The sequence below is a fragment of the Indicator indicator genome, chromosome 22 (genome assembly GCF_027791375.1).
Source record: "Indicator indicator isolate 239-I01 chromosome 22, UM_Iind_1.1, whole genome shotgun sequence".
NCBI lineage: Eukaryota > Metazoa > Chordata > Aves > Piciformes > Indicatoridae > Indicator > Indicator indicator.
This window is the reverse complement of record NC_072031.1, coordinates 7806198-7829299: the sequence shown is the minus strand read 5'-3', so window position 1 is coordinate 7829299 and position 23102 is coordinate 7806198. Positions and strand designations below refer to the sequence as shown.

General features: G+C 41.8%; 1 protein-coding gene across 4 annotated transcripts in view; it reads left to right on the top strand.

Annotated features, from left to right (window-relative positions):
• The window catches only part of MYH11 (myosin heavy chain 11), a 45769-nt gene extending 25847 nt beyond the window's left edge, over window positions 1–19922 (top strand). For 3 of the 4 annotated variants that reach the window (XM_054391039.1, XM_054391038.1, XM_054391037.1), the window contains 30 exons: window positions 79–231; window positions 664–837; window positions 1027–1200; window positions 1653–1767; window positions 2701–2894; window positions 3064–3185; window positions 3297–3366; window positions 3504–3664; window positions 4126–4234; window positions 5076–5207; window positions 5497–5703; window positions 6103–6240; window positions 6865–6988; window positions 7251–7422; window positions 8031–8243; window positions 8384–8528; window positions 8619–8825; window positions 9012–9116; window positions 9219–9371; window positions 9777–10025; window positions 10260–10472; window positions 11157–11369; window positions 11691–11852; window positions 12471–12599; window positions 13156–13244; window positions 13485–13608; window positions 13739–13947; window positions 14495–14603; window positions 15202–15374; window positions 19250–19922. In XM_054391039.1, the coding sequence (XP_054247014.1) occupies window positions 79–231; window positions 664–837; window positions 1027–1200; window positions 1653–1767; window positions 2701–2894; window positions 3064–3185; window positions 3297–3366; window positions 3504–3664; window positions 4126–4234; window positions 5076–5207; window positions 5497–5703; window positions 6103–6240; window positions 6865–6988; window positions 7251–7422; window positions 8031–8243; window positions 8384–8528; window positions 8619–8825; window positions 9012–9116; window positions 9219–9371; window positions 9777–10025; window positions 10260–10472; window positions 11157–11369; window positions 11691–11852; window positions 12471–12599; window positions 13156–13244; window positions 13485–13608; window positions 13739–13947; window positions 14495–14603; window positions 15202–15374; window positions 19250–19388 (4677 nt within the window). In that variant the 3' untranslated portion in view covers window positions 19389–19922. Of the gene's footprint in view, window positions 1–78; window positions 232–663; window positions 838–1026; window positions 1201–1652; window positions 1777–2649; window positions 2895–3063; window positions 3186–3296; window positions 3367–3503; window positions 3665–4125; window positions 4235–5075; window positions 5208–5496; window positions 5704–6102; window positions 6241–6864; window positions 6989–7250; window positions 7423–8030; window positions 8244–8383; window positions 8529–8618; window positions 8826–9011; window positions 9117–9218; window positions 9372–9776; window positions 10026–10259; window positions 10473–11156; window positions 11370–11690; window positions 11853–12470; window positions 12600–13155; window positions 13245–13484; window positions 13609–13738; window positions 13948–14494; window positions 14604–15201; window positions 15375–19249 lie in introns of all 4 variants that reach the window. The other variant, XM_054391036.1, reaches the window with a different exon arrangement.
• Window positions 19923–23102: the final 3180 nt, after the last annotated feature.

Sequence of the window (23102 nt, the reverse complement as noted above, 5' to 3'; positions counted from 1 at the left end):
AATGTCACTTTTCTGTCTCATCTCTACAGAAATTAGCAGCTAGGTTTCTTCTTTCACTGACAATTTCTTTATTTTCAGGCGGACTTTGCCATAGAGGCTTTGGCCAAGGCACAATTTGAACGTCTTTTCCGCTGGATTCTGGCTCGTGTAAACAAAGCTCTCGACAAAACAAAAAGACAAGGAGCTTCCTTCTTGGGGATCCTCGACATTGCTGGATTTGAGATTTTTGAGGTATGAACTGAGGGGCACAAGCTGGCTAACATCCTATGATCATGCAGCAGTTTGCATTTAAGATGACAAACATTTAAGCAGAGAAATACAAAAACAATTTGGTTCTTTCAAGCTGGCTTGCAGCATGTGGCCAACGCAATCCAGAGGCCCGCTGCACCTGGTCACTTGCCTTTCCTGTAGGCAGGAAGGGCTGGCAGCATGCACCATACTAGGCTTCTGCAGGGCTCAATGTATAGAGCCAGGCTCTGCTTTTATGGTTTATTGAACAGGTCCCAGTGCAAAGATTTACAGGTTAGAGAAATATGGAACCCTATATTTGAGTTATGGTGCTATAAAAAACCAAACAGGAACTAGCAAATTTCATCTTGTTATTTAAGTCCCCTCTTGAAGGTCTCTTCTAACATTAGGAATTCACTTTTTTCCTCTTCACAGATCAATTCCTTTGAGCAGCTGTGCATCAATTACACTAATGAGAAACTCCAGCAGCTATTCAACCACACAATGTTTATATTGGAGCAAGAGGAATACCAGCGAGAAGGCATTGAATGGAACTTCATTGACTTTGGCCTTGACCTGCAACCTTGCATTGAGCTGATTGAAAGACCAGTAAGATTTTCTCTCTGTATGTGGGATACTGCATAGGCTGCATCAGGGTCAGTTATGTATCAGTACAATAAGAGCCATTTAAGGTATTTCAGATTTTGTTCCCTGGGAGGATTTCTGTCACAAGGGCTAAAGAAGCTGGTGTTCTTCTCTGCCTGTGATGATACTGATCCAATATTGTTCACATTGCAGACCAACCCTCCAGGTGTCCTGGCTCTGCTGGATGAAGAGTGTTGGTTCCCCAAAGCTACTGACACGTCTTTTGTGGAGAAACTAATTCAAGAGCAAGGCAACCATCCCAAATTCCAGAAGCCAAAGCAACTCAAGGATAAAACCGAGTTCTGTATATTGCACTATGCAGGAAAGGTATCGGACAAATTGGAGTTATTTTGACTTAGGAAACTTTGATTCTTTGGTGCCCAAACAGTAAAAAAAAACATATTCTGGTGTCCTACATCAATAAGGGACAGCTTTAATTACAGAACACATGAAATCAGATTTGCAAAACATTTGTGGTTTTCCTAATGTCACACGAAAACAAAAATAACCAGCACAGTGTTACTGAAACTCCCAGCTATTCAGATCCCTGTCTAGCAAGCAGATCTTTTAATAGTTTTGTTTAAAGTTGAGTAAGTTTATGTCTGGAAAAAGTTTTTCAGACTGGTACATGGTACATGCAAGAACTCAGCTCTCAGCCACAGAGGGCTTTTCCTGTCACTCATCAGTGTGATGCTCGGGTAGCACCCTGCCCTTTGTTCTTGCACATTCCAGACTCCTCCATCAAGAACAGATCTATGACACAGCACTCTTCCCTGCAGGTGACCTACAATGCAAGTGCCTGGCTGACTAAGAACATGGATCCACTAAATGACAATGTGACTTCTCTGCTGAATCAGTCTTCAGACAAATTTGTAGCAGACCTTTGGAAAGACGGTATGAATTGTGACTCTGAATCAAAGCGTGGCTGAAAGAGAGAAACTCCTACCATACCTTCCTGACAGCCAGCCCTTGCTGGCAAGAGACAAGCGTGCAAATTATAAACATAGAAGAGACTGAACCAAGAAACAAGACATACTTAGGGAAAGCATCATTTCAGTGTTTTAAGCACTATCAATAAAATTCCTTAGCTACCATTATTCAGCAACACAATAAAAATCATTCATTCCATGGTTATAATGTTGCCCAATATGTGATAGTGTAGACTTCATTTAGTACATGCTCTCCTTGGGGTTTATGAATGACCCTACACACTCCTCTCCCCGAAGTCCTGCAAGTTCTCTCCTGTGATGTGTAATTTCAACCAATTTGGGCAGAGGAATGTCTGCATGCGGATAAACAGTTTGTTACCCAGATCAGTAACACACACACACACACTACAGTATCAATATTTAATAGCGTATAAATATTTAATATATATATAATATATATTATTTTATATATATATTATATAATATATGGCCATCAATGTGCATGCAAACACCAGCAAGGTGGCTCTGAATTATCAAAGTAAGGGAGAGCATTAGCTAGTCTGTGAGAACCACTGGTAACATGGGAGTCAAGAGATGTTCCTGGTCCTGACACCAACCTCCCAATAGGAGATTTTGCAGGACTGTCCTATTTAGAGCAGACATAAAATGGTTGCTCCATTCTGCCACTGGTTAGCAAAGATCCTTGTTTTCATGTTTGACAGTTAAGACAACCTATTCAGCAGGCTCTTCTAGTGCTTTTGTTAGTATGCTTCTATGGCATCAAAAATACATTGGTCTGCTGGGGAAGCTGCAGTTTTACCATTGCCAGTAACAGGTGTAACGTGAGGTGAGCACAGTTCGTGTAAGAATTCCATTCCTGTTTTCTTTTCTGTTTCAGTGGATCGCATAGTTGGGCTGGACCAAATGGCCAAGATGACTGAAAGCTCACTCCCTAGTGCTTCAAAAACCAAGAAAGGCATGTTCCGGACTGTTGGACAACTCTATAAGGAGCAGCTGACCAAACTGATGACCACCTTAAGGAATACCAATCCCAACTTTGTCCGCTGTATCATCCCAAATCATGAGAAAAGGGTAAGTTTCAAGCGTTCACTTTTCCAACTCCTGGTACATTATTCATGCTGAGCCACTGACTGTACCAGTACAGTGCAGAGCTGAGTGATGTGTTCAAATACAGGCATGTGGCTGGCACCACTGCTGTAAATGTCTACTGTACTAAAACCACTTTCTGTTCCCTCTTCAGGCTGGCAAACTTGACGCCCATTTAGTGCTGGAGCAGCTGCGCTGCAATGGTGTCCTGGAAGGAATTCGTATCTGTAGGCAGGGATTCCCCAACAGGATTGTCTTCCAGGAGTTCCGGCAGCGGTAGGGATTCCTCACTCACTCCTAACTCTGGGTTTAATTGTGCTGTCACACATCTTTGTACGAAATGGTCTGATGTATTTCAACCTCCCTAACATCAATGTCTTTTGGCAGATATGAAATTCTTGCTGCAAATGCCATTCCTAAAGGATTCATGGATGGGAAGCAGGCTTGCATACTGATGGTGAGGAAAGCGTTTTGGATCGTATCGATAATCAGCCCTATACTTCTTACATAAAAGCTGTTAAGAGTAGTGAGGAGTAATTTTTAACACCCTAAACCTCAGCACTGGAGTTTACAAATATCCCTGTTTTCCTCCAGATCAAAGCATTAGAACTCGATCCCAACTTGTACAGAATTGGGCAGAGCAAAATCTTCTTCAGAACTGGTGTTCTGGCTCACCTGGAAGAAGAGAGAGACCTGAAGATCACAGATGTTATCATCACCTTCCAGGCTCAGTGCCGAGGATACCTAGCCAGAAAGTAAGAATACTTGCTAATAAAATGAATGTTCTCTGTATAACAAACTGCAGATACTAATATGTTTTATTATCTGTTATTTATAATGCCTTAGAACTCAGTGTGTGTCCAGTGAAGGGTTTGCTTCCTTCCCAGAAGTTTCTTCAATGTAATTACAGGGAAGCAATTATATTGTGAGGCTACTCGCACACTCTGTACAGTAAGGTCTTTGAGGCAATGACCCTACCTATAGAGTGCAAAAACCTAAAAACCAGAAGAGTTTCAAAAAACACCAAAAAGCTAAACAATTATCACCTTTCCACAAGAAAGCACAAGCAGTGTAGAAGTGCTGAAAGACTTTGGGCCAGATTCTCAAGCCATGTGGCTAATCAGCAGCCTTTCATGACTCTTTGCTTAATGTGTGTATCCTGCAGACACCTTCTGTTCTCACCCTGAACCAATGTGCTTTGTATTTGTAATGACAGAGCCTTTGCCAAGAGACAGCAACAGCTGACTGCAATGAAGGTTATCCAAAGAAACTGCGCTGCTTACCTGAAGCTGAGGAACTGGCAATGGTGGAGACTATTCACTAAAGTGAGTGACTGCTATCAGTGAATCTCTTCTCAGCTTTCCAAGAGAAACAAAAGGCACATTGTCAGGCACACTCCTTGTTCCAAAGTCCATTTCAGCTGATGGCAAAAGCCTCAGTACTTTCACAAAGTTTTGGGCCAGAGATAGTTACATAATGCATTAACACTAAGGTTAGTTCTGGCTTGAGAAGAAAACAAATAAAGCAGAGATCTATCAAAGATGTTGCATGGTTGGGGACTTCAATTGCCAGAAATGAAATAACTTTGCAAGCGTGAATAAGACAACAGTAAAACTGAATTCTGTGAACATGCAAAGTTATATATCTACAGGGACCTCAGTAGCTTAGGAGTTCCCTATCCTGGGCATCTTCCTGCTAGGCACTCAAGCAGCTTGAGTTTGTTTTCCTGATGAAGAGGCCTGGTGTTCTTCTCAAGAACAGCCTTCAGTTTGGATTCAGAAAACTGTTTCTGCTTGCATTGATGGCAACTTCCTCTGCAACCAGAAGCAAGCAGCAGCACACATCTGTGTGTGCAGGTTGCCTTTCTATGCAGATGTAGCCTCTGTACATTATCAGTGGACAAAAACAGGCTTGAAGCCATTCAAAATGTGACACTTTCAGAAGCAGAAGTGCTCACAAGGCTCTAAGAACTCACAGAGATGTCCAAGAGCAACACTATAGAAGCTTCCTAGCTTAAAGGTGCCTACATCAAGCTTGACAGGACAACATTTGTCCACTACCTGAGCACCAACAGACAGTGCTGCTGTCAGTGCCAGTCAGCCTGGCACCTTTACGTGTCATGCTCACTAGGATGAACACTGACAGGAAACATTCTTTTATATTCAGGTGAAACCATTGCTGCAAGTCACCCGTCAAGAAGAAGAAATGCAGGCCAAGGATGAAGAACTACAGAAAACTAAAGAAAGACAACAAAAAGCAGAGAGTGAATTGAAGGAGCTGGAACTGAAACACTCACAGGTACTCCCAGCTCCGAGCCCCTGGGAAACTCTAGTTGTTCTTTCACCACTTCTACATGCTATTACAAGAAAAGGGAGGGTTGTTCTTTGTGCTTGCAGCTGTATTCACAGCAATAGTCCAGAACAAAAGTTTAGGGCAGAAAAACTACCAGTTCCTTCAGTAGAGACCCAATGCCCAAAGAAGGTCTTGTGGTAGAGCTGCCTGCCTGCACACTGGGACTGTCTTGTCTAGTCACAGACAATTTATTCATAATCCAAGTCTTAACTTCCTCTCCATTTTATTTGCATAGCTTTGTGAAGAGAAGAACCTCCTTCAGGAACAGCTTCAGGCAGAAACTGAACTGTATGCTGAAGCTGAAGAGATGAGAGTCCGTTTAGCTGCTAAGAAACAAGAGCTGGAAGAGATTCTCCATGAGATGGAAGCCAGAATTGAGGAAGAGGAGGAACGCAGCCAGCAGTTGCAAGCAGAAAAGAAAAAGATGCAACAACAAATGCTGGTAAGGAGGCATAAATGACAAATACAGAGAGTAACTTGGACCTCAGAGAGAAGAGAGAAAAAAAAATAAAAAAGACTGGCAAACCTCAGCCTATGTAAGTCGTTGCCTACACAGCCCTCTGCAGAACATGTCTGTATGTACCACTGAAGTGAGAACAGTTGATACTCTTTTCTCCAGCATTCTCTCCTTCCCCATCTCAATTTTAAATCCTCTTTTCTCAAAAAAATCAACAAACTTTTCCTTCTAAATAAATCACCAAACATTACACTATTTCTTAATAAAAACAGCAGTCTACAACATACCTCACATACAGCGACAAACATTAAGCATTTCCTATCATCTAAGAAGTGTTTTTATTTCCAGAATTCATGGTTTATGGATTTCTTTTTCCCCTTAAAGGACCTTGAGGAACAACTGGAAGAAGAAGAAGCTGCAAGGCAGAAACTGCAACTTGAAAAAGTAACAGCAGATGGCAAAATAAAGAAAATGGAAGATGATATTCTCATAATGGAAGATCAGAATAACAAGCTAACCAAGGTAAGCCTTGTGGGGCCATTTTCTTACCTTGGGACAATAGTGAGAGATGAGAGAAAACCTCCTCATTCAACAACAGGAATGCTCCTGGCTGTATAGTCTCATGGGCATCCAGATTCACCAGACCATCAGTGCAGCCCCTATCAAACTGGTTTCTGATAATTTTTGCATGTTTCATCTAAACAATCCAAAATTGTGCAAAACAACTGTTTTTGAGACCTGCTGTAGTAAGAACATCTTCAAGCAAAATACTCATAGCAGTTAAGCAAAATCTTAGGTCTTGTTGGTCCCAAGTAAATAATTCTCTTGGTCTTCACCTAACTTCAACCAAAATTCCTTATTCAAACTGGGACTAACCATGTACTTTTTGAAAGTGGATGCTCCTCTGAACTGCATTCTGTGCTTCCTAGCCATTAGAGTGAGTATAAGATTCTAATAGCAACAGATCAGAGAACATGGAAGTCAGATATCACTCCTCAGCTTCTCTGTAATTGAGAAATTGAAATATTAGCATTACAACCTCAAAAAAAATGTAGTTTTAAAAGACAGTGTGTTTTTAGCTGGCAAAGAGTTGTTTCATGATCCCCAGTGACAGACACATAACAGAAATATTTTATTTTTCTTAAGGAAAGAAAACTCCTTGAGGAAAGAATAAGTGATCTAACAACAAATCTTGCAGAAGAAGAAGAAAAAGCTAAAAATCTCACAAAGCTGAAAACCAAACATGAATCTATGATTTCAGAACTTGAAGGTAACATGAACAAAAATTTTTTTAATCAGGTTTTTTGCCTTGGTCTCCCTCCCCTGCACCCTCCCCTCGCCCCGAAACAAAACAAAAACATCACCAACCAACCAAAGCCATAAAGATAGTCTGGAGAAGCATGTTGCTTCTGAAATGCAGTGTATTTAAATGTATAGCCTCACTGGACACCAGAACAGTTTTTTGCCTAAGTTCACGATCAGATTAAAGACTCCTTCACTACTGCACTCCCATGACCAAAATTGTTTTTCAGTGCGACTGAAGAAAGAAGAGAAGAGCAGACAAGAACTGGAGAAACTGAAGAGGAAGCTGGAAGGGGAGTCAGGAGATCTACATGAGCAGATCGCAGAGCTCCAGGCACAAATTGCTGAGTTGAAAGCACAATTGGCCAAAAAGGAAGAAGAGCTGCAGGCTGCTCTAGCCAGGTATTGACTCCTGAATCTGCAGACAGATTGAAATTCCAGACTTGAATACATGTCTTCCCTCCCTAGATACGGAAATGCTGCAGCGATGAATCTCATCTCTCAGTTACATCCTCCCTGCATGCTTTCTCCATTTTCCAAATGTCCTTTGTGGTGGTGTTTGCCTATAGACACAGGAGCTTGCCTCCAGATATCAGCAAAAACTCCTCTTCCCAATGGCCCTGGGAATGCTGGCAAGCGAAGGATGAAATGTAAACAATTCACTTCATAGGCAAGAGGCAGAAATTACTTCAGGATCTAACCCTGATCCATTCCAGAGTCTTAGTGGATTTTCTGCATAAATTTAAGTGGGACAACACTCAGCCACAGCATTTCCTGAATCATCTGATCAGCATGTCCAGGCTTTGTGTCCTGATGTCAGATCCTTTTTGCACTGGTCTCTTTCGTACTCTCTTTGTATACTCTTGGCACTTCCTTGCACAGAACCTATACATGTGTTTAATCTCTGTATTTTCATTTCCCCAAAGCAATTAACATTTTTTATATATTTTTTTTTATATAGATAGATAGATAGATAAAAAAATATATAAAATTAAATACTTTCTTTTCAGGCTTGAAGATGAAACTAGTCAGAAGAACAATGCCCTCAAGAAGATCCGTGAATTGGAAGCTCACATCTCTGATCTCCAGGAAGACTTGGAGTCTGAGAAAGCTGCAAGAAACAAAGCAGAGAAGCAGAAGAGAGACCTAGGTGAAGAGCTGGAGGCTCTTAAGACAGAGCTTGAGGATACTTTAGATACCACAGCCACCCAGCAGGAACTCAGGTATGGAGATGCAGCACACGGGTCACAAATGTCACCAGGCTCAGCACCACACACTCTAGTAGCCATGCAGCAGTGCTGTTTTCTCAGGGACTGGAACCTTTTTGTCTACTGCTGCTCCATTTACACATGTTACCTTCCAGAGCAAAGCGGGAACAGGAGGTCACAGTCCTGAAGAAAGCTCTGGAGGAGGAGACTCGCACTCATGAAGCCCAGGTCCAAGAGATGAGGCAAAAGCACACTCAAGCTGTGGAAGAGCTAACAGAGCAGCTGGAACAATTTAAACGGGTAAACAGAAATCCATCTCCTTGAAGCTATCCATTAGGTATCATGGCTTCCTTTTACAGAACATCTTCCTTCCCCATCTTGTCCTTGTAGGCCAAAGCAAACCTGGATAAGAACAAGCAAACACTGGAGAAAGAAAATGCTGATCTGGCTAATGAAGTCAGGAGCCTGAATCAGGCCAAACAAGATGTAGAGCACAAGAAGAAGAAGCTGGAAGTACAGCTACAAGAGTTACAGTCCAAGTACACTGATGGAGAGCGTGTTCGGACAGAGCTCAATGAAAAAGTTCATAAATTACAAGTAAGGAGTGTGACCTTTTGCTGTGACACTTGGACCTTGGGAAGGTTGGTTTATACTGTTTCATGAGAGTGTATCTAGAGGAATCTTGAGCTGAAATGCTCATGCTTTTATCATCTGGTCCATCTTTAGATGAAGATTTTGGCGTTGTGCAAAATAACAGAGTTTATTCCCTCTGGTGTCTCCTAGGTTGAGGTTGAAAATGTTACTACTTTGCTCAATGAAGCAGAAAGCAAGACAATCAAATTGACCAAAGATGTTGCAACTCTAGGATCTCAGCTACAAGACACCCAGGTAAACTTGCATCCACTAGCAGCTCACCTATAACATGAATGAAATGCACTATCAAAACACCTAACCTAACAACTGCACTGCCAATTGATGTGGTGTCTATAGGAGCTGCTTCAGGAGGAAACACGGCAGAAGCTAAACATGTCTACCAAGCTTCGTCAGTTGGAGGACGAGAAGAACAGCTTGCAAGAGCAGTTGGATGAAGAAGTAGAAGCAAAACAAAATATGGAGAGACATATTTCAACACTGACGATACAGGTATCAGTGCCATAGCTCAATCACTAGCTCTGCCGCTGACACATCTGTCAGTGATTCCAGAGGTTTCAGCCCTGTAGAACTATCTTGGCAAGGCACATGGGTCACAGGGAACTAGTGCTGTTAGCCTAGATGGCATCAGTGAAGCTCCACAATGGAGCCAGCAGTCTCCCTCTTCTTCAAAGTGTGATCTCAAGGACAGGTACAAATGCAAGGTAGCTCCCAGGTTAGACTTGCACACTAGGCCTGTATGTGCATACTAGGTCTGTGGTCTGCCTCCTTTTATGAAGGCTGAGTGATGAGTAACTTGGTCCACTACCTTGGTCAAATTAGGTAAGATTCCTGGGCACTAGTGGTCTGCTGTGTTGTCACTGCTATAAAGATTTGTCCTCTGAATTCGACTTGCAGCTCTCTGACTCTAAGAAGAAGCTACAGGAATATTCCATCACAGTAGAAACTTTGGAGGAAGGCAAAAAGAAACTTCAGAAGGAAATTGAAAGTCTCACACAACAGTTTGAGGAAAAGGCTGCTTCTTATGACAAACTGGAAAAAACCAAGAACAGACTCCAGCAGGAGCTGGATGACCTGGTGGTAGACTTGGACAACCAGCGTCAGCTGGTCTCCAACCTGGAGAAGAAACAGAAGAAGTTTGATCAGGTATGGATTCTCCCCTGCTGTGCTGTTACCTAACTTTTGTGGAATTCACAGAGACTGATTTAGTGAAAGATAAAGCAGGGACAAACAATCAATTGAAATTTAATTACATGGAGATCAGATTAATGTTGTATTTATATACTTTTATCAAAAGGCAGACATGTTTCTCTGTCATTAACAGCTGACAGTTGCAACAAAAAAACCCCTTACTAATGACTTCCTGTATTAACTCTACAGATGCTAGCTGAAGAGAAAAGCATCTCTTCCAAATATGCAGATGAAAGGGACAGGGCAGAAGCCGAAGCCAGAGAAAAGGAAACAAAGGCTTTGTCATTGGCCCGAGCACTTGAAGAAGCTTTGGAGGCCAAAGAAGAACTGGAGAGAACGAACAAAATGTTGAAAGCTGAAATGGAAGATCTTGTTAGCTCTAAAGATGATGTTGGCAAGAATGTAAGTTTTAGTCTTGAAACAATTTCCAGAACAACACCTTCAAATAGAGGCTAACAAACAGATGGCTGTGTTCAGTGGGGAAATTCTCTGTAGCACTCAAATCCATTCAGCGAGTTCAGATAGTTCATAAGGAATTCAAAGGTTCTTCCATTTGTGCCCCAACTTTCAAGTAATTGTAACCCAGCTTTATTTTGACTTCAAGCATGAAGATTTGTATTGATTTCTAAGACTGAAAAGTACATTAAAGAGATACTAAATAATTTCCTAGTTTATTAAGCAGCTTTGAAGTTGTAAACTCCACAAATCTGATTTTATTAGTTATATCTTTGTCACAAACCTAATATTTACCCATACAGCTGCAGCAAATTTCCACTGATGCATTGTCAATCACTTCTATTACAGTGACATGATAATATAATAATATTACTTCTAATACTAAATAAATGCAATTACCATACTTGACTAGATTAAAAATGAACACTTGAGAGAAAAAGAATCTCAGGATATTTTAAGACAGATTTGCAAGTGTACAAAAAATGCTAATGTACCATGTTCAGTGCAGATGAGTTCATTCATTGCCTGCAGCTGATATTTTCACATGTGGCCTACACTGAAGGAAGACTGTTTAACTAGAAGTATTTTTATTTCTTCTAACAAGTCTATTAAATTCTCATTGCTTGAAAGGTGCATGAATTGGAGAAATCTAAACGCACCCTTGAACAGCAAGTAGAGGAGATGAAGACCCAATTAGAAGAGCTAGAGGATGAGCTACAGGCTGCTGAAGATGCCAAACTCAGGTTGGAGGTTAACATGCAGGCCTTGAAAGGCCAGTTTGAAAGAGATTTACAAGCCAGAGATGAACAGAATGAGGAGAAGAAAAGACAACTCCTTAAACAGGTACCATTCCCTACTATTACCTTTGTAAATTACTCACCAAGCCAGTTGAAAGCGCCAGCCTCAGGCCATTATTAAAAGCACTTTAGTGTAATGAGAAAAAAAACATTACACTGCCTTGTGCTTGGCAAAGAAGAAAGGGAATAGGTTATTGAATTGAGAAAGGCACACAAAAGCCTAACAGTTTCTTTCCCCTGTGCCAGTAGCTGATGCACGACTTCCTACAGATGCAGCAATGTAGCACTGCAACCTGTATCGTGCAATACATCTGACACAGGCAGAAGAACCTTTCCCTAAACTTCAATTGTTCTCTTTAATGATCAGCTCCATGAATACGAAACGGAACTGGAAGATGAGAGGAAGCAACGTGCCATGGCAGCTGCGGCCAAAAAGAAGCTGGAGGTGGATGTTAAAGATCTAGAAAGCCAAGTTGACTCTGCTAACAAAGCTCGGGAAGAAGCCATCAAACAGCTTCGCAAACTGCAGGTATGCAATCCCAAAAAGACAGCTTTTCCCACTGCTGTCTTCTGTACAGCCACAATATGAAAGTTAGGTGACAGAGCTCACATGCTACTGACTTCCCACATGAAGGAAAACAGAGATTCCCATGTAGAGAAAGGGCTATGGGATAAAAAACTATTACAGGACTTCAATCCCAGTTTCAGCCTGACTCAGAAGCAAAAAGTCTGTTCAGAAACCATCTTCTCCATGAACTACCATTTTGTGTTTGTGCTGCAAGTCTCCAGTCTCCATATCAACTGTTCTGTCATATACTGGCAGCCAAACAAAAAAGAGATGGAGCACAAAGATTAAAACTGCACGAGTACTCAGGTATGCAAAGGAAATATGGACAAGAGGCATGACAAAGGACAGAGTGTATAAGAGGAAGCATTGCTTTACTTGAATAGCATTTCAGACCATGTGCTAGCTGATCTCTCCAGAAAAATTACAGGTTAAGCATGCATTATGATTGTGTAAATATCTGTGCTTGCTTTCTGTCCATATTTCTTTCTGCACAATCGTAATAAAGCCAGACAAAAATGAATCGCTATTATTCTTCTCAACAAGGCTCAGAAATGAATCTCTGTTATTCTTCTCAACAAGGCTCAGATGAAGGACTACCAACGAGAGCTGGATGATGCACGGGCTGCCAGAGAAGAAATATTTGCTACAGCCAGAGAAAATGAGAAGAAAGCAAAGGGCCTGGAAACAGAACTCATCCAGCTTCAAGAGGTAAAGTGGGAAACTTAGAGCAGTACGAAACAAACAACACATGACCCTCAGTAGCAAAACAGAGGTGCAGTGAAATCATGAAATAGTTACTTATAGCTTACCATCCCCAACAGCACTTGTAACAAGTTCCACATGCTCCATTAACTCTACCAAAGTTTTGGGTCTGCATGTGAGCATAGCCAGACCAAACTGACAAAAATCACCTTGGAGGAAGGCCCAGCTCACCAGTCTGAAAGGGAAATTAACTGTAAAATCCAACACAAATTGTTTCCAATAGCTATGAATTCCTGAAGTCTTGTTAGTGCTATTATTCCTACGTGTATTAAATGGCCATCTTGCAACTAAACCCAATAAAATAGAGAGCAGCTGTCAGGCTGGATAAAGTGTCATTTGTTCTACTTCCCTAACATTTATGATATGACAAGAACTTATTGCATTAAAAAGGCAACTCACCAGTTTTACAAAGTTTTCAGTCCTCTGTATCATGCTGTTAACTGTTTGTTTGAACATTCACTTGCTATGTTCTTTACCATGCTGCCTTTTCCTTTTCTCCTAGGATCTGGCTGCTGCAGAGAGAGCTCGCAAACAAGCAGATCTGGAGAAAGAAGAGATGGCAGAGGAACTTGCAAGCGCTGCTTCTGGAAGGTAGGAATAGACTGGATCACTCACCAGGCTGCAAATACACTACTGAACATTGCATGGCTGCCAAGAGAAGTTATGTACCTCCTAACAGCCATCTGGTCTGGACAGCACAACATGGACACACATGACTAGTTGCACTGAAATACCTAGCTCTCTTTTTAAGATGAATTATCGTCAGTTCATAGAAATTTCAGACATATTTGACTGGCCAGAGCCATAACTACACACCCATTAAACTCACAGGGCAAGCCTTCAGGATGAGAAACGGCGCTTGGAGGCAAGAATTGCACAGCTGGAGGAAGAGCTGGAAGAGGAGCAAAGCAACATAGAAGCAATGAGTGATCGCATGAGAAAAGCGGTACAGCAGGTAGAGCTCATTTCAGCATCTGTCACTCCTTGTTTGTGTTCCAGCAGAAGCTCTCTGTGGCTCTGAACAAGTATTTGGAGGTTTGCCTCTGTCACTGCCCTCGATCACATCTGCTCTCTCCCCCTTGCAGGCAGAGCAGCTGAACAATGAGCTGGCAACAGAGCGCGCAGCAGCACAGAAGAATGAAAATGCTCGGCAGCAGCTAGAGAGGCAGAACAAAGAGCTGAAGAGCAAGCTGACGGAGATGGAGGGATCTGTGAAGAACAAATTCAAAGCTACAATTGCTGCTCTGGAGGCCAAAATTGCTTCTCTTGAAGAGCAATTGGAACAGGAAGCCAGGTACTGGCCTTCCAAAGGGCACATCTGTCTATTTATTGTTCCAGTTAATGAGGCAAAGTAAGGCATACAGGGTTTGTGACATCAAGCTCTCAATGCCATTAAGGTTTGGTAAAGCATCTCACTTAACATTTCTTAGACATACAGCCAGGAACTGCACTTGTTAGAGCTTCTGATTAAGAATCATTTTATTGCTGAAAAGTTCTACTGGTATCCAAGGCAAGGATCTGTTCCCCTGCATTTTAGAGTATCTGCCCTATGACCCTGCCATGTTAGTTGCCGTAACACACTGTGTCATTTGTAGGATTATTTATCGTGGAAATCATCTGTGTTTTAAAACAGATCTCCCAGAGCACCTCTAGCATACAGCAAGGACAGGTATTTGATTTGATCAGAAGAACAGGACCTTTAAGTTTTGTTTAGAATTCTTCTGTTAAATTCAGTAAAGGCTTTTAACTTATGGACCCTTGGTGCCAGTTTCATGCCATGACAAATGCAGGTGAAAGCCACAGACTTTTCACATCACTAACTGTTGCATTGTCACTTGCAGAGAGAAGCAGGCTGCAGCCAAGGCATTGCGCCAGAAGGACAAGAAGCTGAAGGACGCCTTGCTGCAGGTGGAGGATGAGAGGAAGCAAGCTGAGCAGTACAAAGATCAGGTATCAGACTGTGTCATGATGGTCTTGGTCTGGGGTACAGGGATTTTCAGATTTTACACCAAGAAAGGAAGATTTTGCATTTTGCCTCAAAGAAATATCCCTCCAGAAAGCAGACTGTGTGCTTGAGCCCTATGCTGGCAGAGCTATACAGCCCTTTGCTAAATGAAAGGGCAACAGAACTCTTTTTCCATGCCAAGTGCCAGGGCACTAGCCCTTGTCAGGCAGCAAGCTGCAAAACCCGAGGGCACAGTGATAGACAGGACTGTGCAGAACATCCTCACTGGTACATAAGTGGAGATGATGGACACGTTTTGGTTTAAAATTTTAGCTTTACCTAATGCACACCAACCTGTGAGCTAGGAAAGCAAAAGCAGGACTGTGCAGCAAAAGAAACAAGGTAGTGGCTGAATACAGTAACTATCGGCAAATGGACTTCAGAAAGCAAAGTTATTTTCATGGGGTTTAGATTTTAAGTTTCTACCTTTGACTCAGGCCATGTTTCAATAAAACTCTCAAGAGAAGTATGAAATTAAAATGTGCAATGTAAAGCTATTAGATCTGTTTGGAAATAAAGCATTACTTTAAAATTTCCTTTCAGGCTGAGAAGGGCAACACACGACTGAAGCAACTGAAGAGGCAGCTGGAGGAGGCTGAGGAGGAATCTCAGCGTATCAACGCAAACCGCAGGAAGCTGCAGAGAGAGCTGGATGAAGCTACGGAGAGTAACGAAGCCCTGGGCCGTGAGGTTACATCACTGAAGAGCAAGCTCAGGTAGAGTGCCCTTGTTCGGGACAGCCATTCCCACCCACTGACAGCCTTGAAATTTAGAACTAAACTACAGAAGTGAAAACAAAATCCACTCAAGTGAAGAACAGACACTGACAATGCTACAAAGCTACTCCTTGTGTTAGCTGGGCAGATACAACAAAAGGCCATAATCAGAAGGTGCAATGCAGTTCATAGACTGCAGCAGCCTCAAGATTTCAGCTGTGAGATGAAAAAGTGTGATAACATGGCATAGGTCTGGATCTTTTTGTAATCATAGCCCCTGCTGGCTTAAATAGGAAAGAATTAGGCTTGGTTGCTTCTGAAAACACCCCTTATAAAATGGCTGTATCTATCTGTACAGCAGCAGTCACCAAAGGGTAGAAATGCTTGTGCTTTGCACACTTGCACACATGCACAACCTGCACACAATGACTGTAAGAAGTCTTAGACAACACCACATCAGGGATCCAGCATCATCACATCAGTGCCATCAGGCCAAGGAAAAGATCAAACTGTCCCTTTGCATTTTCTAGTTAAAACTGACTGGGAAAAAGATAAAGCTATATGCCTGAGCATTCCTGTACCCACTGGGTTAGAAAACATCAGCTCACTGAAATAAAGAGGCTCTACCTACATCATCACACCACAAAGCTTTGCTTTCTACCTAACCTATCAGCATTTCAGATGAAAGTAAAGTGCCTGCCTAGCTGTGTTATTGAAGCAGTTTGCCAGTGTATTTACCAGTCACATGCATGAACCTTCATATGTAGATTTAGTTCAAAGGGAAGTTAGGGATGTGGTAGCCTTTTCCATTAGCACCATCTTGTGTGGTGCACGCTCCTGGCTGTTTTACAAAGGAGTGGCTGAACACAGCTCTTTTTACATAGAATAGCATAAGGGTCATTTTTGTTTTATCTAAATGTAATGTAATTGGCTGTAATGTATTTTGTTTAATTATTTAAAAGTAATCTACCTACCTCTGATCATGACCATGTGCTTAGTATAACTGCCCGGCACTCTCTATCTCTGTTTCAGAGGGACACAGGAACCTTCGCATGACTAAGCAGGTACCATGCCTTCAACTTTGCAGCTAGCTTGTGTTGCACAAATTTCCATTTTCTTTGGCCCAAGTGAAAATTATGTGAGGTTTCTGCAAACTGTGAAGGCTTGGATATCTTGGCATTAATCTGTTTTACCAAAAGAGACAAATATTACAATAAGCTAGCTACCATCAGCAGTTCATCAGTGATATATCTTTCTTACCAGTAGGTTATGTACTGATGGAGATTTACCAATGTGCATTCTCACAAGCTCTACCAGAGTACCTGATAAAGTACTCGGACTTTTTCTGCATGAGAATTGCCTTTTTTGCACCTCATCTTTGTGCATAGCCACAAAGATTATTTAAAAAAAAAAAATAAATACACCATTGATTAATAAATCTGATTAAAAGGACTAATGAATATGAAATGTCACAGCATGTCATTAGAATGTCACAGTTATTTCTGACATATATGGTAACATTGCCACTAAGGTAAGAGCCCACCTAACTCACCTGAGGTTTCAGATGATCTCACTTGCATGTGATTTATCACACATACACTACACAAACAAGAGAAGGTCTTGTCCTTCGTTACATCGTACTCTGTGCCTCTACTGCTTACAAATAGTTACTGCTTAGGCTTGTAGAATTATTTTACAGACATTACGTTGCTCGTCTACCGCCATTAATACATAAAGCACGGACACAGAAATTGAGGGTCACGCTGTAACCTAGCACAGCCTTATCACATTCTTTGGAGATGGGAATAATACCTGCTGTTCCAAAAATTTAAGCTACTGCCTTGTAATATTTGTTTATCTTCTCTTTTACATATGTTGGATTTTGCTGCAAATACAAAAATATTTAAAGATGATGTCTTGTCCTTGCATGTGCCTTTTAGTCAGCCTAGTATTTCCAGTCAGACTGCTATTCAAGCACTACTCCGGTAGTACTTGTTCAAAGAGATTAAAAGCAGAGATGCTAAGCAATTGCTAACGCTTAAGGCTTGTCTCAACCATATGCATCATCCTAAAGCTACTAATGCAGAAGACCACATGAATATTATCAAACCCATAAACCTGTTTAAGAGGAACAGATACAAACTAAAAGTGTTTATCTACAGGGCCAATATCAGATTAAAGAAGTATTAAGTTTATGCACACTGCAACAGGGTATGTTAATAAGAGGTTAGTGTGTGACAGGGAGTTCACTTTGTAGCCAGAACTGTAGGGCACAGTTTGGTTAGAGCCATGCTGTTACTCACCAGCACCATGTTCTCCTAGAGCATCAGTGAATTACTGCAGCATAAAGACTTATCTTACAAATGACTGGTGAGCAGCTGAGTCCGAGAGAGTAAAGAGCTCTTCCTTCCTTGAAAAAAAATCATTAATTTACTCAGCTAACTAGAACTCTTGTTAAACAGCAGTAACAAATATCTGCTCTAACAAAGCAGACGCTGCTGTTAGACTGTCAAGCCAGAGCTGAAATTACACAGACTTGTATTCAACACATGCCATCAGCACCAGAACAACTAAGGTTAACAAACAACAGATCATAAAAGAAGCTTTACTGTCCAGCTAACTTCTTGCTCACACTGAAGTTTAAGGGCAGAATTGTGGAAAACAGACTACCTGTCACATTTCCACCTTGGAAACATAATTTGCAGAAAGTTTGTCCAGCCAATGTTCCTACCCACTTTCCTCATATGGAAGACTGAACTTTGGTCTTAAATAGCTGCTAGGACATTGGCTTAGTCTTTTGCAAGGACAAGACAAGCCTTTAAATATTTATGCATGATTACTGTACCCAAAAACGCAGAGTTGGATGTATTTAACACCAAATTAGTAATTTTGGCCCAACATTCAGTGATCATGAATTTATTTTATTGCCTATTTCTGTGGTCTCAAGCCTTTACAAAGGTTTGCTTAATGAGGAGCAAGTGAGAGGCCATGTTACAAAATGGAAGTGTTTTGTAGCACAATAGCAATGGAGGCCAAGAAGAGACAAACCTATCTTCTGTCTCACTTGCTCATACCTCCCAAAAATTAGCCTTGAGGACCAACGTGTCCTTGCCTTGGGCTGTGGCTATGAAATATATGGTGATGGGAGGGAGACGGGAGTCAAAAAGGGGTAGGATGAGAACAGCATTTTCTGTAAGCTCTTTTGCAAGGCATTATTGAGCCTCAGCTCCTGAGTTAAAACAGTTCCAAAGCAGTAATGGTTTCTCCTCTCCCTTGGGAAAGGGACCAGAGCTATGCACAATCCAACATGACACACTTGTCAAAGCACCCCTGGTGCTCGCACCAACACAGGTTGCAGAGGGCCTGTGGACTCAACAATGCCTACTGACACTCAGACCACTGTTCCAGTCTCAGGCCTCATGGGCCTTCAGTAATGAAGGGCTTATTTAAACTGCAGGTCAGAAACCTAGCCCAAGCTCTCTTTCTCTCCATAATTTCCTAAGGGGCAGGAAGAACACTCCTTTGTTATGAGTGCAAAGCGATCCCCTTTCCCATTCCTTCCAAGCACAGCCAGTTGCAGTCCCCATAGGGGAAAACAGCAAAACAAAAGGAAGAGCATAGGGGAGCTGGAGCAGATGAGACTATTCATAAAACTAAGTTGAAGAACAGGAACCCCATCACAGTTTCAAACAAGTGGGTGTCTCACTTGGTCCACAAATGACTCTTACATGCCACAGAACAGAAGTAGAGGCCCATAGCTCTTAGCTGTTCTGCATTTAAAATCATCGGTCCCACAGGTACCATTACCAAATTGCTTATTTGTGAGCACTGCCAACAACCTAACATCTGATTTTATTTTGTAACTCTCACTGCAGGAGGGGAAATGAACCAGCATCTTTTGCCCCACCCCGCAGATCTGGAGGCAGAAGAGTAATTGAGAATGCAACAGAAGGAGGTGATGAAGAAATGGATGCAAGAGATGGAGATTTCAATGGAACAAAAGCCAGTGAATGAGCACGCTTTAAAAATTGCACTGCAGCAAGGGGAGGGAGGACCATAGTTAGCACTGTGTAAGTCTGCTCGTAGTGTCAAGGTCACATACACCCACTCCTCTGACAACGACGAAAGCACAACTGCCTTGTCTCCCATGTATAGATTGACGCTAAAAATACTCCAAAATCTATTTTATCATGAAGTATATCTGAACAGGTAGGGGGCTTTTAACAGAGTAATTTACTTTGAGGAACTTGCAGAAAGTGAGTTACAGTAGCTCAAATGACTTAAAACCAAGTGAAATATAGTTTACACAGGATTTATGAGACTGTTGCAAGGAAAAAAAAGGCATTGGTTAGTTAATCTTTTCTTAAACTTTCATTTTGACTTGATTATTCAATTAACACAGGGTTTATCCTGGTTCTACACCCCTGATGCACCATTCACAAGGTGGAAGTGCCTTTTTAAATCACTTATTGAAAAATAAAATATGTCTTCAAATTAAGTCAACTGTTACAGTTTTATATGCACTATGGATGTGCTTACACACTAATAAAAGGCTATTAAAACTACTCCAGTATTCTTGTGTTGAGGTCTCACCTGGGTGCAATACAGCATGCTTGAAGAGAACGGGGGCTGCAGGAGGGCTTCTTTAGAACTCAAATACTTTTCTGAGAAAGTCATCTGTAACCATTACAACAAAAAACTAGTTTTCTCCTAAGCAACTGCTTTTGAAGGAATAATAAAAAAACAACAACTATATACACTGAGCTAGACAGACTGACACGAAGTACTTGGGAAAGCTCTGATTACCTCACGGACACACAGTACTGCATCCGAGGACTGAGATGTGACACAAGACCTGCAGGACACTTGCAGCATTCTGATGCAGCAACTGGAAAGCAGGCATTGTCTGGTTCTAGACATCTGAACCCACCCTCAAATTCTGTATGTGGAAAGATATTTCCAACTACAGCAGGCTGAAAACAAGCAGAACACAGCAATCCCAGCCAAGCTATTCTGCATTCAGCATGTGGTTATTTCTTTTTGGAGCACTCCAACAGAATTGCAGCCCACTCCTGGCAACTACCAGGCCCTACCACAGATCCATGCTGCTCCAGTACTGTCAGACAGCAGCTAGCTCTGTGGGCACACTGTGGCAGCAGAGAGCCATGCATAGCAAAGACAGATGCAGAACTATTCCAAAGCCAGGATACTCTTAGATTGTACAGCAGTGTGACTACAGGGAGAGCAAGTCATGCAAAAACATCCACCTTGACAGCTGATGCAATTATCTTCTATACCTAAGCAATGTTCCAGAACGCACAGAGATGATGAACTGGGGATACAAACTAGGCACTATTTAGCCAGCAGAATGGATGCCCAAAGAACTGACTCAGCTCATGGAAGAGTAAAGGAAGAGTTTAAATAACAATCCACTGAGAGTGATTAAGATGGCAATCTGCAGAGGAGGGGGGTTAGCAGCAATCAGATAAGACCTTTTCATCGCTTTGTCAGCCACACAACCCAGCTCCCAAGAGCTAGCTGTTAAACACACAGCTTGCAAGCCTGCAGGGGTAAGAACAAGGAGATCAAGGAAGTCAGACTTCTTATAGAATGGTCTTAAGTACCAGTGCTTGGAGCAGAACCAGTAAACCGAACATGGGAGCTCTTCTAAAAGGAATTACTCTGGAAAATTGATAGGTGTCCCTGTTCTACACTTAGAGGTTTTAGACTACAAAATAAAGAGTGACCTTACTACTCTACCTGAAAAGAAGTTGTAGGGAGGTGACTTGTGACAAGTGACAACTGACAGGAGAAGAGGAAATGGTGTCAACTTACACTAGGGAAAATTTAGGAATTGCCATCTCTGGGTGTATTTAAAAGCCATCTAAACATGGTGCTCAAGGATATGGTGTAGTAGTGATTGTGGAAGAGTTAGATAACAGTTGAACTTGATGATCTTCAAAGGTCTTTTCCAACCACAGTGGTTCTGTGATTCACTAGTTATGTCCACACCCAGTCTGATGCCATCCACAGTCACCAATAATAAATCTGTCAACTATGTAACACTAGCATGCACACTGTGGTGCAGCTTCCTGCCTTACCTCAGTGCTGTGTCTCAGACTGCAAGCCAACTTGTTCAGCAAGCAGGCAAATTCTAGCAAGATAAAGAATATGCAACTTGGCTTGACTGTTCCCTCCAGGCTACAGTCCTCTGAACTGTAGCCCATGTGCCAGCACAACTAATAGAGTAGCCCTGCTACTCACAGGTGAGAGAAGTATGTCAGCTTCCTGTGAGAGAGAGAAGGAAAGAAATCGTGGTAAAACAGAGCTAAAGATTTTAAGAGAGCACTGTACGTCCCAGGAGCATCTTTAGCTATGGCAGCATTTACACTCCTTAGGGTAGGAAAACATAAGAAGAAAGATTTAAGAAAATCTTTGCACATGATCCCTACAACAATGCCCCTTTCAGTTTTATTGATCAGAAACAGATGAGTAACTGATAGCAAACATCTTGCAAAAAAAACTCAGAAGGAATCACCAACTAGCATTCAAAATAATCTTTATTCCACTCCCCAGGAAAGCCAGCTTTGTAGATGGCCTGAATAATGGGAATGATCTATGGTTATTTCCTATTCCAGAGAAATAGATGCATCAGTGGCTGTTTTCCCAGCATTTTCTTAAAAAGACAAAATCAAAAACATCACAAAACACCAAAAAACCCAAAGAAAAAAAACCCAAGTAACTAGACCCATTTATGCATTCCCTTGGTAAGGTAAGCTCTCCCCACCCATCCCTGCACCCACAAAAGACAAAAATTGATTAGTGATGGTTATTTTTTAAGTGTAGTCTTCCATAAGGTACATTAATACTGTGAGTGAATCTACTCCATTAAAAAAAGAAACCTAAAATGCAGTATTGTTCTATAGAGGAAAAAAATATTTGAAAATAATTCGCTATTTATATGCATTTGTGTAGCACAAAGGACTTTACAGGTTTAAAAAGCATTTCTACATTAGTAACAGATGAAAGCATTTCTCAAAAACAAAACCAAAACATCCCCCAAAAAACCCCAGACCACCAATACCCAAGGCACATTAATAAGGAGAGGTTTGGACACCAGTAAAATGTTAGATCACAGAACTTAATCAGCTCTTCTGCTTCCTACAACAGCCAGGCTTTATGGGGCACAACACAGGAAACAAAGAGATATCTCTGTGCTGAGCCAGTCCAAAGTTAGCCCTGGCATCTCCTGAGTATTCTCAAGCTTTAGGCATTCCTCACCTGCAACTAGGACCTGCTTTTAAGGCCGATGCTTACAAAACCATCTTACCACTACAGAGACAGGTTCCTGTGCAGCAAGACTGACCAGCAAACATCCTACAAAGAGCTGAGCAGCTTTCCTGCAGAAATACACCTATCTCCACATAAAGCACTCCAATTCAGGGGACTGCAGCACTCAACATCTATGACAGAAAGCCGGCACAACCAGAACTTAAGCTATAACAGCACGGTGCTGTACGAACACCAAAAGCCGAACTCAGTAGCTACAACAGGGAATGCTGTCTCTATTGCAGGAAGAGGGACAATGGCTTTACTGGCAGTGTCAAGAGAGCTCTTTGAAAGTGACTTACTTAGAGCAACTGATGTAGGAAGCAGTTCTAAATCCTGCACTGCTAGACAGCATTGATTTATCACACTGCTCACAGAAACTGCCTAAGAGGCCAGAAG